This window comes from Sesamum indicum, unplaced genomic scaffold (assembly GCF_000512975.1).
Source record: "Sesamum indicum cultivar Zhongzhi No. 13 unplaced genomic scaffold, S_indicum_v1.0 scaffold00338, whole genome shotgun sequence".
Classification (NCBI taxonomy): Eukaryota; Viridiplantae; Streptophyta; class Magnoliopsida; order Lamiales; family Pedaliaceae; genus Sesamum; species Sesamum indicum.
Genome location: NW_011628231.1, coordinates 7638 through 24287, shown reverse-complemented (window position 1 = coordinate 24287; position 16650 = coordinate 7638). Strand labels below are relative to the sequence as shown.

At 37.5% G+C, this 16650-nt stretch overlaps 3 protein-coding genes across 6 annotated transcripts in view; all 3 read right to left on the bottom strand.

Moving 5' to 3' along the window:
- LOC105180125 (nuclear transcription factor Y subunit B-10-like) lies at positions 1-5376 on the bottom strand. The gene is made up of 7 exons (XM_020691555.1): positions 5237-5376; positions 4438-4500; positions 2413-2542; positions 2169-2174; positions 2002-2085; positions 1840-1902; positions 1-218 (listed from the first exon to the last, which is right to left on the bottom strand). The coding sequence occupies exons 1-6, from the start codon at positions 5332-5334 to the stop codon at positions 1840-1842; spliced, it is 444 nt and encodes a 147-aa protein (XP_020547214.1). The 5' UTR covers positions 5335-5376; the 3' UTR covers positions 1-218.
- A 1595-nt stretch (positions 5377-6971) lies between these two features.
- Positions 6972-11277, bottom strand: LOC105180122. 3 transcript variants are annotated; one of them, XM_011103774.2, is made up of 8 exons: positions 11117-11277; positions 10483-10963; positions 10115-10232; positions 9203-9327; positions 8889-8974; positions 8238-8343; positions 8117-8149; positions 6972-7343 (listed from the first exon to the last, which is right to left on the bottom strand). In XM_011103774.2, the coding sequence occupies exons 1-8, from the start codon at positions 11208-11210 to the stop codon at positions 7331-7333; spliced, it is 1056 nt and encodes a 351-aa protein (XP_011102076.1). In that variant the 5' UTR covers positions 11211-11277; the 3' UTR covers positions 6972-7330. The 3 variants fall into 3 exon arrangements, 2 of the variants coding, with proteins under 2 accessions (XP_011102076.1, XP_011102074.1); XM_011103772.2 differs by having other exon boundaries at positions 6975-7343; positions 8238-8347; positions 11117-11261; XR_002286478.1 differs by lacking the exon at positions 6972-7343 and having other exon boundaries at positions 8238-8327; positions 11117-11274.
- Positions 11278-14106: 2829 nt separating this feature from the next.
- Positions 14107-16650, bottom strand: part of LOC105180121 (NADH dehydrogenase [ubiquinone] 1 alpha subcomplex subunit 8-B-like) — a 3029-nt gene continuing 485 nt past the window's right edge. The window contains exons 2-3 of one of the 2 annotated variants that reach the window (XM_011103770.2): positions 16128-16339; positions 14107-14379 (exon numbers count right to left, since the gene is read on the bottom strand). In XM_011103770.2, the coding sequence (XP_011102072.1) occupies positions 14250-14379; positions 16128-16318 (321 nt within the window). In that variant the 5' untranslated portion in view covers positions 16319-16339 and the 3' untranslated portion in view covers positions 14107-14249. The remainder of the gene's footprint in view (positions 14380-16127; positions 16340-16650) is intronic. The other variant, XM_011103771.2, reaches the window with a different exon arrangement.

Sequence of the window (16650 nt, the reverse complement as noted above, 5' to 3'; positions counted from 1 at the left end):
TGAGCAGAATGTAGAGTTCATAACTTAATATCAGGATTTACAGATAACAACTAGCAAACAAAGATCACATCATCATACTTCTTTGATAGAGGAGTTGGGTATAAAATTCCAGGTACATCAACCAATATCAACTGACCGCCATATCCTGAGATTAACTCAGCACCGGGGAGCTGGATCCTTGCTCGTTGCTTGGCGCCGACCATATTCTATTCTCTTGGCTGCAAAAGTTTCAAAGAGACAACACTTAAGATAATTTAGGCACCACCACTTCATTTTTTTGGTTTTGGGAGAAACAAACGAGTTTTAACGAGGAAAAGTAAACTAATGTTCGTGAAGAAAAGAAGCCAACACAAAAACCAGCCATCAGAAAAATGTCTCCTAGGCAGCATCAAGACTCGTACTTCAATGTAGCACCTTATACTACTAAAACAGAAGGAAACAACATCATATGTTCTGTAATTAAGTAGGAAGTGGTTCAGATTTAGAGAGCTCCATTTTTCAAGAACTCCAGTTATATAATTGCATAAGATAAACCAGTTCAGAAAAATTGAACACTTTGCATGTTATTAACTTTCCTGGTGGCCTCCCAAGCTTCTAACCAACAGAGCTTCCCCTTCAGGAGTATATGACTAACTGCATTGTTACTGAGATCTATTTTCTTCCAGTTCTAGGAACTTGCAGGAACTACCTTATACCATCCAACCTTCTTTCTTTCCATTTATTTATATACGTATTTTCTCTCCATGCCTTTGAACAAAACAAATTGCAATATCATTTCAGCAAGATACCCTGGAAAAGATTAAATAAGAATCTCCAACCCACAGCAGAATCAATATTCAGCAATTACACCGTAAAGGGTAGAAACCAAATAATGTGCGTGCAGTTTCATTCCACAGTCCTATACTATTGTGCTCTTAACACGACATTATCTCCCCCCCCCCCAATATTGCATCAATAAAGAAAACTGAGGGCGGAGCCATGCAAATGCACTACAAAGCTGTTCATTCGCCTTTCAGACAATGATGTAATATGACTTCCAAGATTCTTTGTTTTCCCCAGCTAACTTTATTCATAAACTATTAGGCTAATATCTTATAAAATTCATAAACTTGCCTCTTGTTACGACACTGTTCCAAATGTTCAATGCAATGTTAAGACTGTGTAAAAATAGATCAGATACCAAGAATGCTTCTGCAGAAATGTTTACTTTGATTGCCTTTCTCATCTAGCCTGTAGTTCAAGCATTTGGAAACAATAAACTTTTAGATTTTTGTTGAACAAAACCACAGAAGTTCTTTCAGCTACAAGCCAAACAACACACATCTGATTCTACCCATCAGCAGCAGGAGAATTTTCTATTCATTCCTCCCTCTTCTATGCATAGCTGGTAATCTTTGAGCAACCACAGCACAATAATGCATATAAGTTTGCAGAAGATTCCAAGAATAGCCCGTAAATATTCATTAATGTTCTCTTTTACCAACATTGATACACACAAAAAATAAGAGCACAAGCTGAAAGCATCTGGCAGAGAGAAGCAAAACCAGAAATCAATGTAAATAACTTGTTAACCATTATCCAACAATCTGCAGTATAGGCAAAGCCTAAAGATAGGAGTAAGTGAAAATTTTGATTAACAGAAAGTAGATAAAAATATATTAGTATGCTGAGCTGAGTGTATATTGCATCTTCATAAGGTGCATTATTAGAACAAATTATACATACAAGGGAAATACAGGTGCAGGAAAAAATTAGGGATGATGTTTACATGGAATTCTCCTCTTTACTCTTTTTGTTTATTCTAATTTGGTGGGGAGTGAGGAGAAGGGGGAAACTTACTCAATATTCAATTTGGGAGTTCGAGTAACTGAAACCTTGTGAAAAAGAACCTTGATGAGCAAACTGCGAAAGTCATCCACACAGAGAAATAAGGAAAACAATTTTATTCTTTTTTCTGAGTGATATTTGTAGTATATGTCAGCAAATAAATCCAAAAGCTACCTGTGCATCAGAACCCAGCTGAGTTCCAATTGTATCTTTCTTTGCGGATCCATCAGCACCCCTAGCAGGTCCTTTCGTGTCGCCCTGCCGATAGGTCGCAATTTATTACATACTATAACGAACTAAAAAATGTAAGGGAAGTTCATATAACATGCATAGTTTCTTACCTCTAACTGAAACATTGAGGTCGTTCCACAAAATCAACATAGACACCCCAAAAGGAGGAAAAAGGCGAGGGTTAGATTGAACTCGTTTATCATTTAATTATAGATGGGAAAGAAAAGCCAAAAGAGGACTAAGAAAAGATATAGATAAGAAATGAAAGCATGGGAGTTGAGATGGTTCCCTAAGGAGGAAATGAAAGACCAAAGAAGAATATTGAACCAGAAACGATAAGGGAACTTCTTTTACCTCTCTATACCTGGCCAAATAGGCCTTCAGCGGGGCTATATAATCCTCAAAACCCAAAGTTGCCATTGCCCACAACAAATCATCCCCATTAATTGTTTTCCTTTTCTCTTTTTGGCACTTATCGCTTGCTCTGCAAAAAAAATATGAAACAAAATGAAAAGTGAATCATGAAACATAAAGATTAACAGCCAGAGCAACTTACTTTTCCAACCAATTACTAGTCACATATATCTTCTTGTGAACACTCATGCACAGAGAGATAGGAATTTATCAAAATACTGAAGCATCCAATAGAAAAGCATACGGACTGCTGCATGTGGGACGACAAAAATAACCTTATCCTTTTTCTAAGACAAGTACTAAGGATCAATAGTAATTTAAAGCTTTCAAAAAACTGCTCAATCAGACTTCTCTGAGGACAAAGAAAAAACTCATAGCTTATATGGTAGTTAGAATAATCCAGAAAGGGTTAATCAGAGAGTTCAAATCATCTGTCATTTAATAGCAACAGAATCAAGGAATATTGTTGTTATAGTAGATAATATAGATTTATTCCATATAATATTTACTACAATGGCAGCCCGTCCAGAGGCAATGAACCCGACACAGAAAGCAGCATTAAGGATGTAAACTACGTGTGTATTGTCTTTTCAAAGCTTTTACACAAGTCAACCATTTGCTACACTAGAGCTACTTACTCTTGTGGTGCACTGATCTACATGGATGCATCAACTTATTCTTGTATATTACTTTTAAACAACAAATGGATAAACCAATAACCAAATACAAGATTTAGCTCAATTAGAACGACTGATGTTGTGGCTGCAAGTGGACAGAAGGACCAGAAATTCGCAAATACTCTAAAATGTCCAAGAGAACTCATTTTCTGCCCCGGGCTATCTATCCCTTCTTCAAAACTTACGTTCTTGGCTCGCCTTATTGAATGTGGTAACTAGTTCATGTGCTACTAGGGCAAAATGAAAATTCGCTAATATCATGGATGAAGGAAAGTCAAACTTCCCTCTATTGTATAATAGATAAACTAATTGTGACCTACATGGAAAAAATATTATCCTATTGTCTAATTGGAGAAAGTGACTGTATTTTCATTCAGGATGCACTCTCTGACTACATTCAACAAGTTTCAAAATCCCTAATGGAATACAGTCATGCTCCTGACCCAAGCTCCAAAACTGAATGTATTCTCACAGCTTCTAGAAGGCTTCATATATCCTCCGCCTCTATGAAAGCTGTGGATGACTATCTCTGTCTAATATGCGTCGAGGAAGAGCTAATGGCAAAGTCTTCACATTTTAGACTATTATTTGATCCGAGTTTCAAATTAGTGCTTTGACATGCTGAGGGAAAACAAAACTGATACCAGGAGATGCAACACAATGTCACCCACAACTCTAAAACAAGCCTGATCTTATCTATGCAAGACAATTACAGATCCAAATGCTCGCAAGACAAGGTAAAATATCTAACTTAAAATTATAACAGTTAGATATAAGCAAATCTGATGCCAATTCAAGAGATTTCTGCATCCGCGGTTAGGGAAATGGGTATAGTCGTGGAAGAAGATTCATGGGTATAGTCCATTATTAGGAAGTGCAAGAATAATCCCCAATCAGAGCAACCAAAAATTACTTCTGTGGTAATAGCTAACACAATTAACTAGAACGAAATATCCATGAAATGTGTGGATGCTGTAAAGAATTTGCATTCATGTGCAGATGAAGGAAAGGTTAAAGAATCAAAGAAGAGAGGCAATATGAAGATGGACTTGTAGGCAGTTGCGTCACGTCATAACTAGTTAGCCACATGTTATGCTAAGCGAAGCTTACTCCCTTTTTCACTTGTTATCTTCCTTACAGAATATCTTAAAAAGTTACCAACTTATATTTGACCTCCAAGCGTATAGATGAATATAACCCGTTAAGGTATTGCCCAAGAACCTAAATTATCTCTTAACCTTATATGATACATCTTCACAGGGTAACATGTTTAAAAAGCATGACGCACCTAAAATGAGTCACATCATCGCTAATTGGTGAAAGGCCAATACTCTCAAATAGTCCACCACTTCTGAGCCAATTGACGAAACACAGACACCAAAAAGGACAACCTCAGGAGCAAGCAGAAAAATATAATATCTACGCGTAAACTGTAGAAGTTAACATAAAGAAGTGTCACTATGAACTGCATACAAATAACATATCCATCTCTCATGATCATATCATCCAGAAAGACATAGAAAAAGAGTTATCTGAGGTCAATGAATAATTCTCTGGAATACCAGTTCTTCACATCCTTTAGTTCAAAGCATACCACTGGATTACTAATAAAATCAACAAGCCAATGAAAGCTAGTTATAACATTAAGAATATCAATATCCACATGTATGCATGAATCCCACCCCTCCCTCCACCATGAACATAGAAGCAGTAATTTGTCAGAGCTAAAGTGAACTAACCAATTTCACATATATTAAGCTTCCAAAACAATACGTTCAATAATTTGACAGCATGGACTACATTTACAGTGCTAGACCAGAAGCACAACCAATGACCGATCACATATTCTAGTTGGAAACGCAAACACAATATATAAAATATGCAGTGAATTCTCATGCAATATAAGTTTGATATTTAGGAATCAAGAACAGCATCAGCAGTAAGGAAAGAATGGAACACCAAAACCAAAACTCGATTCAATCTTTAGCACAATCAAATCACGTTCAAAATAAGGGCTCAAGCACATCCAAAACACAAAAAAGTACAGATTGTAACAAATGAGCGAACATTTCATTTTAAGTGCGTACTCGCTGGTGATGAAACTGATGAACTCGGACACACATTCCTGTACAGTGTCCTTCGCATCCTTGGCGATCTTCCCATTCGCCGGCAGGGCCTTCTTCATGATGCGACCAATATTCGCAATCGGGAGAAAGCGATCCTGCTCCCCCCCAAAAAAAAAAAAAACAACAACAGAAGAAGAAAATTTGTTCACCACCCAAATGACAAATCACAGATACAAAACCACAAAAAATTACAGAACCCAAAAAAGAAAAGCTCAACCCAGTTCATGAAATCCATCTAAATAAACAGTACATGATCAAAAATGCACATAGTTTTCACACACAGTGAGCAGTGTATGTTTGTGTAATAAGGAGGTACCTTGTGGGTAAAGTAGAAGAGGGATTTGTATTTGGCGCGCTGGAGAGGGGGATTGGAGAAATCTGAGAGGGGAAGGAGGAGAAGATCGGACGACGGAGAGATGAGGAAGGAGACTTGTTTATTACTTCTACTACTACTACTTTTTTTTACTTATACTGCAAAAATACACATTCAAACTACACTCTTTTTTTTTTCCCCCTTTATATTATTTATTCTTTTTCTATTTCAAATATAAGAAAATTAATTTACCTAAATCAAGCTTGATTACATTAAATTACTTACATTCCAAGTATTTTTATATATACATATGAATTATTATTATTATCATTAAACTGTTCACCAATCGCATCATTATAATTAGTTTTGACTGTTTGTTTGGATTTCGACAGTGTAAGTGATAAAATTTGAAATTCAATATTTGTAAATGATAAAATCGTGTGTATGTAGTAATAATTACATCCTCTTATTTTGGAATAAAATCTCGTCTCACTTAATTATGACCACCTGCGATTACTATAACAGTCAATTCTCTTATTATGGTAGAAAATCATGGCGAAATAATTTCTAAAATTGTAATTATTATTTTTCTAAAATAAGAGAAGGTGGTAACTATAGTGTTGTAATTGTGGTAATTTAAATATATCATTTAATCACACCCTATATTTCACTTTCAAAAGTTCATGGTTTTGAAGCTAAATAATAAATAATATTTGGTACATATACAAATTTAGGTGTCCTAAATTGTAAGAAAGGGGGTAAGTTTCATATTCATATTTAAAAAATGTAACTAGCAATCAAATTCCTTGGTTTTGAGGAGGGAAAATTATGTTCATTTGTATTTTTTTTATTTAAATCATGTTTGATCATATTTAATTAATTATATTATAAATATTATTCTGTATTTCTAATGATTGATTATTCTTCTTAAACTATGCATCAATTCATATTGAATTCCCCTACACAAAGTATTATGTGGTAGTCTTTCAAGAGCCTAAAGACTATATCTTAGGAGATAAATGAATTGAGTTGAGCTGAAGTTGAATTTCTTATCAAATTTAAAATTATAGTTGAGATTATAATGTAATTGGACAAATCGACTTCAGACGAACTCTAATCAATTTAAACATGACCCGAACTCAAGTATCATTTTTTGAACTCATTTTTTATATTATCTTTTTTAACTAGCAAATTTTATCAAATGAAAAACACACGCATGTACGTGTGTGAGTAGTGTTATGCTAACAAACCAAGCTCAAACGAGCTTTTGGTCGTGTATCCAGTAGTTTGATTCAGTTTGTAGCCCTGATTACATTTGCCTTCCTCTTTCTTCTGCAATAGTGATATAATATATATAGATAGATAGATAGATAGATATAACACAAGAGGTCAAATTAAACGAAAAGATAACTCGAAAATTTCCAGAACCATGAAGTTGATCGACATAGATATTCTACATACAAATCCATAACAAGATCACAATACAGTGAGACGTTGAATCGTTTTGGTAATCATCGACAAACCAACAGACGACGTAGAACACCAGGGATAGTAACAAACAGTTACAGCATCAAGAAACCGAAAGCTCAAGCAAGAGGAGAATCCATAAAACCTCATTTCGTCTTGATTGTGAATGACACCATCGAGACAGTTCCTTGGCGTGTGCTAGGCCGGTGGAGATTACACGACCGACCGTCCTTCCTCAAATGAAGTAACCGGGAACTCCTCGACCCCTGCTTTTTTCATAATCTCCATCTGCCACAAAAGGCAACTAAGTGATTACTTCCTTTCGTTCAAGGAACGTACCTGAATGCAAAGCTTCAAGAAGCTAGCTGGTAGCAGCACGTGAATGTAACTCAGACGAAGAAGATTTACCTGTATATATCGTTTTCTTTTAGGGATAATTGTACTGACAATTCCTGGAGTTCAGGCATATTACAGAAAACATCCCTCCGTTTCAAGAAATTGCATACCACCCTCTAATAGTCCTATTTTTATTGCAAATTCCCCACTGTAGATCAGATGTCCAAGGGGAAATATTCGGTGTAATATATGATTGTTGAGGGTGTCTATGTAAATGTTCAAGATCGGCGTATCCTTTTGTAATAAGTCGAAATCTCTGGGAGTGTCTATGTAATTGTCTCTTTCTCTTACACAATGTTGGATCCAAATATATGCAGAAAAATAAAGACTAAAATGATCTCTCTAAGCAAATATAAGAATATCATATGACAGAAATAAACCAGATATGGATATCACGAACAGCGCATTTTATCAATAACTCAAACAAGACTGCCTAACAACAAGGAATTGCTTATACACCACCCCATATTCTTTCGACTTGGGACTGATGAAGATGTGAGTTTCATTTTTCAGGAACAAAATCACATAGAATAAAATCGGGGGGAAGGTAGGGCGCTTACCAGAACCCCAACCGGGTTTCTTAATTCTATAAAAGATTGCTAATCAGTAGAAAATTAGGAAATCGCGGATGTAGTAGGTAAAAATCGACAAACTAACCGAGTTACCTGTAACATTGATGTAATCCTGCCAGGACCGTCCTGATTCAGAAACAGAAGGCAGCATTAATTAGTTCTTGAAAATAGCTCATACTCGCATTTATTCACCTGCTATTACAAATTCACGCACCTGAAATCGTTTCTCGATCCATGTGATCTCCTCCCAAGTATTTGATTCCACTGATTTCCATGATTTAGGAGCTTGGATTGTCTCAACATGCTGTAAAATTCGAAGGCTATCTGCCAGTGTTAAACAAATTAGATTTGAATGCAACTAGAAAAATACATTCCAACTCTATATTTCCTGTTTTGATTGAAAACGAGACGCTAGTCTCAATCACAAATTTCAAGACCATGCACGGACAGGATATAAATCTAGAGTCTGGCATTTCAGAAGTGCAAACAAGATCTGTTACAAACATGTTTACAGACACGAGGGTAATGGTGAAGTTGCTTCATAAACATCAATGAGGGAGATAGAAGCCAAGGATAAAACTCAGCAGTCTACAAATTGAACAGACACAACATCTCAAGATTTCAAAAGCAGTCTTCGATGTCCTAATGCCAGAGTCTTAAAGGTCTTCTGCACAAGTGACAGTATGGACTTAATGTCAGACCAATTAGATCTATTAAGAATGGAGTAGAACTAAGGGCTGGGCACAAAATTGCAGAGATGCAAATGAAAAAATTTGTATTCAGGTACCAAGCTAAAATACTGCTGGAGGTCAAGACTAACTACAGCAAAATTTCTACTGCCACAATTTATGACCAACAGACTTACTTGTGATGAATGCTTCCATCCACAATTCACGCTTCGACCACGATGGTGCAACTTCTCGAAATGGGATCCCAATTTTCAAGCATATGCTGCAGAAGTTGAGAATTTCAAAACTTGTATTTGAAAACTTTTTAAATATATACTCTTTATGTTCACAACATATGACCGAGTTTGCCCTGTATATTTTATGACATTTATGAGAAAATATTTCTTAGAACTTTAATACTTACTACAAGAGAACTTGGTAAAAGATGTGTGCATGTGTACTGCTATGGGTGAGAAAGTGAAAGATTTTTTGTTGACAGGAACAGACTTACTCTCTGATCACTTGTCGTATGACTCCAGGAAGAACACCATCACTCAAAGGAGCAGTCTGAACTTCAATACATCTTAAACTTTGTGGTTGTTTCTGCTCAACAGTGTGACCATCTCCATCTTTCTCCTGCAAACAAATATTCAAGAAGAATCTAAATTGAAGTAGTGGCAATGAGTATCATTGAAGCATTTATATGTGACCATAACACCCATAAAGCACGACAGACTATATATTCGATGAGAAAAGACACTCTGACAAAAATTTGAATTTATTTTCGACCCAAGATATTGACATTATTCAATGAAACAGAAACAGTTTTGTATGTGCAGATTGATATAGAGTGGAAATGCCAAAGAACTAAAGATGCATACAATTCATAAAGTTTGATTTACAGAGACAAAAGGAGAAATGAGATACTACTAAATTACACCATAATCAACGTATTTTATGACTCATAGTTATACCGGCATGAACTGGAAAGCAGATCACTGGAAAGCCAAAACTACCTTAAAGAAACAGAAAACCCAGACTGACAGACAAGTTTCCTCATACTTCACTTACATAATAATTTCGACCTGAGAATTTTGATCACTCATATCTCTAAAAGCCTAGGTATTAATATAAACATCGAGTTTGGACTGCAGTTATCAAGGTGTTCACACCACCACCGTTTTGCTTCCTCTCTCATCTACCATTGACACTCTTGATTATCTAACAAGCTTAACATTGGTTGCAGCAATGCTCAGCAGCTTACAGATCAAGCAAGTTCAACAATAGTTTCCAAATACTCGTCAAAGTGAAATTTGCTAGTTCAAGTTATGTTTTCTATTCTTTTTCTAAGAAACATAATCCTGTGCTTACAATCTACCCCTCAAAATTTAAAAGAATGACATTTAAAAAATCTACCCCTCACCTTGAGACAAACGACAAAAAAGTTTGTCAAACAGCCTTCCAAAATCTGCTCACCATCATTTGATAACAGAAGTTCATTTACAGAAGGTGGCCTCAGCTTCTCCAAAGGCTTCCTTAGCCTACCTAGAAAAGCTATATCAAACAATGCGCATACCATGAAAAATGGCCAAAAAGAAGTGTATCTACCTCTTCTAACAACTCAAGAAGAAAAGCTAATCAAACTTGCAACAAGATATTAGCTAACCATAGGAAAAATGCTAAATATCAAAATCCAACTAACTACTTTCCATCAACAGAACAAACAAGAATCTCCCACTAGATTTTAGAACCAAACAACGGAAAAATTATAAATGGCAACAACATTTTTACCTGACCCAATCTGAATACTTCGCATTTGCAGAATCCCTGCCACGACCCACCACAGCCAAATGCGCAGCACTCCCTCTAACACCAAAAACAGGCGGAGCATATCCGCCTATATGTAAATACACATCCAAAACCTCAGAAATCTTTCCCTCATCAAAACCACCCTTCAAATGATCCAAATTCTCCAAATTTCCACTCAAATGCGCCGTGATTGCCAATTCCTCCCCGAATATCCTCTCTTTTTCAACAAAAGGCACCACTTTTCTCATAGAATCATTAACTAGAGACCGAATTACTGAGTCCCACATCATTGCTCGGTTCGATAATTCCAAAAATGCGGTACTAAGAGTTATGGGTTTTTCAAATAAAAGTCTTGGATTTTCTTTCAGTAATAATCTGAAGGAGTTTGATAGCCTAAGTAGATGTCTTTCCCAGAATAAGAGTTCTGAGCCATTCTTGTGAGTACGAGTTGTTGTATATGCACCTGAATATCAAACCCAATCAATTATATGAATCCAACATATCCATCAACCACAGTTTCTTGAACTCTAATTCTCTTCATTTCCTGTTTGAAAATTCTGCTACGAATTCAAGAAAATGAAAATTTAAAGGTAAAGGAGCTTTCATAGTAGTGCACCTGGGTGAGCTTCAAGAAAACCTGCCACTGAAGGAGTGTCCGCTGCAGGTGAAACGACCCCGTTTTTGAACAGAAATCTATTGCCATGAGACATCAGTCAGTGTATGAGAGCGCGCGGAGGGGAAGGAGAAAGAACACTGATGGAACCATTTAAGGCCACCGTATCAATTTCAAGGAAAAGCGTATTAAGGAAACAGCACTTTTATGTCATTTGATTTTCGCGCTTTTTTCTTGCTTGGACAATCGAACCGCCACTGTGCTTCAATACAATTGCTTCCAGTGTCAACCAAAATCGCTACACTCTTCCCCAACTAAAATCGCACTAATTAGACAGAAGCCGATTTCAGTTCAAACCTCCTCGCCCGCACAACAACAAACAGGAGACTTCGCCACATTTGAAACCACATTGAACCGTTGCCTCCTGAAATGGAAAAACCTTCAATGCAGAATCCAACACACCGATTCCGACCAATCGCCACCCCCCCACAGGAGTCTCTCCGTCCACCACCACCACACATATATATATACACACACACATTCATGCATATATACATTTATATACCTTCACCAACTTCGAGAAAATCAAGAAAATGGATCATGATGACCTTTCAAGAACTCACTCTCTTTTCCCTCTGGAGAGCTGCCCACAAGTTCCTGACGAAGCTTTCAATCTCTTCCACTCCATTGACAGAGAGCTCTACACCCGTTTGATCTACAATCTGGGTCGGGACCCGCCTGAGTCCGTCCAAATCATGGCTTTCTGGATGTGGCTTGAGAGAGAAGGAAACGACATGAACTTGATCAGGAGACTTCTGTCGCTGCCGCTGCCGCTGCTGAACGAACTTGCGGAGGAGACGGCGGCGTGTTTGAAGTGCGTGGAGAAGGATGAGTTTCATTTCCGTGATGATGGGATCAGTGGTTATCATGAGATCACTCTGTTGCCTGAAATTTTGAGTAGCCGTGTCGTCAGCCTCCGCTTCTTCCATGAGAATCGAATTGCTGTGCTCCGGGGAGTCACTAAGATCATGAACACCGTCTGTTCAAGGGCCTTCAATGATATCTTGCAGCGGGCTTGGCGTGCAGGGAACGCCGCTGCCGCGGCGGACAGTGGTGGTGGGCATGTCAGTCCGGTAGGTGGTGTCCCGGTGCAGTTCATGCGTGCTACTCATGAAGTTGGGGAGTCAAGCAGCGCGGCAGAGAGGAGAAACGAAGGTGGTGGCGGTGGTGGAGGGGTGACGGCGCCGCCTGTTATGCCGATCTTGTATCACCCTTTTCTCAACGTACCATTCGTCCCTCTTCCTCCAGCAGCATCAGGTGGGCTAGTGGGAATCCCACTTCCTCCACAATATCCATATGTTCTGCCACCAGGCGCCCACCGTCCTCCTCGTCCTCCAGTGGCGGCGGACGCTATCGGGATTCCCATCCACATGGTGGCGGAGGGGGGTTTTCCGGCGTACGATTTCGGGGCACAGCGCCCAATTGAACTAGGAGAAATGCTGAGCAGGACCTTGAGTATCAGCAGCAGAGATGAAACTAGTAACTATGGAGAAGAAGAAGAAGAGATTGCAGCCGATGACAGAACAATTTTCTTGACATTCTCCAAAGGTTACCCCATAACTGAAGATGAAGTCAAAGAATTCTTCACCAGGTAATAAAAACTACATGAAAATTACCAATATATAATCATAAGAACACATAAATTAAACAGAAATTATAATGCATAAATATAAATCTGTTTGTACTATAAAAATATCGAGTATGCATCAACGGCTAATATGTGTATATAAATACAAGTATGCAACGTGCATCACCTGCTAGCTAGTACATACATGTATATCGGTAATGACTGGACAAGAAAACATGTAAATTCTCATCAACCCATAAAAAATGGGGTTTTTCTCTCTCTTTTTCTAATGTTTTCAGGAGATTTGGGGATTTCATAGAGGAGTTGATCATGCAAGAAGTGGGAGAAGACGAGCAAGTCCTCTACGCGAGGATGGTGGCGCGGTCACCTGCGGTGATAGAGGGGATCGTGGGAGGAAACAAAGCAAAGTATTCGATAAATGGAAAGCATGTGTGGGCAAGAAAATATGTGAAGAAACAGCAGCAGCAGTCGAGATCGCCTCCGAGACAGGATTCTACTTCACAGCAGCAGCAAGGCAGTAGTTCTTCTCCATCCACATCTACTTCTGGGCGTGGGGAGCAGTTCTGAGTTGGATTTGATTGTTTTTTTTTTTCTTGGATTCCTTTTGTGCGTTGAATGTGATGGTTTTCATGTTTCTGGATTGTCTTGAATGTGGGATGGTTGTTCTTTTATATTTTGTGAGTTGTTGTGTTTATGATCGTATGTAACGTGAAAGTGTGATAGAAGATCATATGTTATAATATATTAGTTTTGATTGTAATAAGATTGTATTAGTTTTCTGAGTGTAATTAAAACATTTTTGCCTTTTGCATGCATGAGTAATGAACTCTCTAAGTGGGGTTTAATTACACGACAATGAGCAAACAATTTGTTTTCCGTTAGTAAATTCTTTTTATTCAAATCAAATTCGATCGGATCAAATCACAAAGTATAAATACTTTACCATATGTCACTTTTTTTATTGGTTGATTCAAATTCGACCCAAAACCTGATCGAGTCAAAATTTCTCATTAATTATTTGTCACATAAATATAATCTCAACTTAATTTAACAGTTGAAAAAACGTGTCAAAAAGGTAAAAAATATTATAATTTATGTTCTTTGAGAGCGGTGAAAATGTGTTTGATTATCTCTAAAAATTTCGTCATAATCACATATCTGAAGGAGAAAAATCTCACAAGCAAATCCTTTCCCCAACACGTCTGCTGTTTCAAGACTGAATGCATGCATACAAGAATTTCATGAGAAATTCACAAGTTAAGTTAAAAGAAAAGGCAACATTTCTTGACAGAATTATTGGAAACCATTTCTGCTATACTCAAAACAAGCGCATTTGTAGTGTAGACACTGAACAGAGTTTCCTGCAAATGATCTCTCATGAACCCATAAACGGATCAGTCAAAAGTAAAATTCAACAGAATATCACTTGTTGGAGATGGGAGTTTGTTATTATTTTGATAAGATTGAGGAAAGGGTCTTTGCTGCTCATCAAAACGGGCATGCTTTCTCGAACTCCTTTTGCTCTTTACGACAGAATTCAAACTCATTGGTGTGGTAATACATGCACCCAGCATAAGAATCCAATTCTTTGTTGCAGCTCTGGTGAAGATCCTTCAGCCTGCGAGTACAACAGAGCGTACTGCCATGTTACATAATTCTTCTAAAACTCGATCAAGATACAGCGAGTGATGCATTTTATCTTCTTCGAGTGTCAGATACTAAAATGCACATGTATCAATATTTATATGTTTTGGCTGTCAATTGCAAATGCCTCCTCGGCTCATATTCAATGAAATATTTACCTCTCAAAAAGTGTGATGCATCTTTTGTTGGTAGCAAATAACAATGTAAAAAACCATGGGGCCAATTTCCGACAGGCCTCTCTGCCACTTCTGAAGTACAGGATGTCTGAATCAATGATATGAATACTAATAATGATAACTAGTATGTACTATGTAGAGCTTAATTCTTTTCTGAGAATTGTGAATGCAGTTTTTCCAGAAATGCACGCATAAAGTCGCCGCTAAATTCTTGGCCCAAACCCATCCGCTTCTTTTCAGGGGCCATGTAAATGCAATGTCAAGAGCTGTTCAGGCCAATGGGCCAACCTAGAGCACCTTAAATTGGATCTTACTCAAGGGCTGTGCAAGAGCGGAGGAAAAGTTGGAGAAAGAGAGAGAGGCAGAAGTAAGAGAAGAAAAACTGAGAGAGGAGAACTTCTGGGAACAAAACATATATAGAAAGGGGAGAGAGCCTTGGAGGAGGCATGAAGATACAATCTTGAACAATTTATTCATGGTCAATATGGTTTTAGAGCCATATGATTTGATTTCCTCAACATTTTGATTATGGGATTAGACTCAGGTATATGACCAAGCAGCAATGTATAGGATTAATCGCCAAAATGAGTAACTGTTTGCCAAACCTAACCTGAATTTAGGAGAAAAGGGCTATCCACAGTGAAGTGACGGGGTGAATATCGGACATCATTTACACACTATGACATAAAAAGTACAATCTGCAAATCCAAAGTGTTCTCCTATCTCCCCAACTTTTTGTGCATTCTTGCAAGCATAGGTCAATTGATTGAAAATGAAACAAAACAAGAAAAGTTAAATGCAATAAAGGGAGAAGCAAAATAGAAGATATTAAAGCAACAAACTGAGAGCTCAAAAACGTGCAGATGGCCAGATAATTTTTTCTATAAAAGTTAGCTGTTCCTCGCAAGCATAAAAGTAAATAGAGCCTTCACAAGTAAATCAATCAAGGTGCTCTGTTTCATCCAACTTTGAGAATAAAAGATAATACGGAGACTTTCAAAAGGAATGGCAGCTAATGTGAACTATAGAACTTGATAACAAAACTTTAAGAAGAATCAGCAGAAGTAACTACACAGCACAATCCGCACATCCCATCACCACTCTCATAATGGAGCCAAATTATAGACAAAAAACATAGACATTAACTCTACATATTAAACAAACCGGCTTATTATTATAAGAAGTTCACAGCTCAATCTCTCTCTCCTTAACTAGAAAGCCCATGATTGCATTCTGACCAAAATAAACCAGAAATTGACTTAAACTCAGCTTTCAGAAACAGCAAAATCAACCTGATCAGCCATCATATTAACTACACATTCCTAACGTGGAATGGACTTCAAATTACACTTTCAAATTAATAAGCGGTAGCTGTCTTCAATGCACATTGGTTTCTTAGAATGCATATATAAAAGCCCTCAGTTAGAAGCTACTATAAAGATGCCTAAAGAAGTTCAGATCATAATTTGACAGCCACATATTAAGTTTGGTAAAAGTCGAATAATCTATCTTGTATCACATATAAATGAACTAAATTTTAACTTACAGGTGAAGCACGCATTGTGTAACTTGGCGTCCTTTGTCAAGACATTTCTCAGGATTCGGATCATCCTTCTTGCACTTCAAAAAAGCCACATTCTCACCACGGCACTTGGTCCCTATATGCTTTGCCGCTGCCATCAGAACAGATGAAGTTGGGATTGGTTCTCCTGCCGCTGCATCCACTGTGCTTGCCATCCTTAACCAAAGACTGCAAAACTATCACCATTCACAAACCTTTATTTAGAAGGTAATATAATAAAATACAGTCAAGCATCCTAAAATCTCAAACGTTTAACAAACAAAACCGACAAGAATAGCGCAGACCCAACAACTTCAATTTGAGAACGGTACGCCAAGCTTCCAAGTGATGCCATATTCCACAAAAAAGAAATCTTTGGCAAAAGTTCAAATTCTGATCATCCTCATCAAGCATGAGTACAATAACCAAGTTTACAAAATTGAATCAGAAGCCACATCTAATCTAATACAAATATATAAGTGGTGAAACACCTAAAATTATTCTTACC

What these genes read in the sequence shown, in the direction of transcription:
- LOC105180125 (XM_020691555.1), bottom strand. Translation starts at nt 5,334, where the DNA reads ATGAAGAAGGCCCTGCCGGCGAATGGGAAGATCGCCAAGGATGCGAAG. An exon ending in ATCAGTTTCATCACCAGCGA is followed by an intron (nt 4,501 to 5,236) that starts GTACGCACTTAA and finishes CAATTGGCTCAG; the next exon opens with AAGTGGTGGACTATTTGAGA. An exon ending in AGCTGGGTTCTGATGCACAG is followed by an intron (nt 1,903 to 2,001) that starts GTAGCTTTTGGA and finishes TGACTTTCGCAG; the next exon opens with TTTGCTCATCAAGGTTCTTT.
- LOC105180122 (XM_011103772.2), bottom strand. Translation starts at nt 11,210, where the DNA reads ATGTCTCATGGCAATAGATTTCTGTTCAAAAACGGGGTCGTTTCACCT. An exon ending in TTTTCTTGAAGCTCACCCAG is followed by an intron (nt 10,964 to 11,116) that starts GTGCACTACTAT and finishes TTTGATATTCAG; the next exon opens with GTGCATATACAACAACTCGT. An exon ending in AAGTATTCAGATTGGGTCAG is followed by an intron (nt 10,233 to 10,482) that starts GTAAAAATGTTG and finishes TTTTCTAGGTAG; the next exon opens with GCTAAGGAAGCCTTTGGAGA.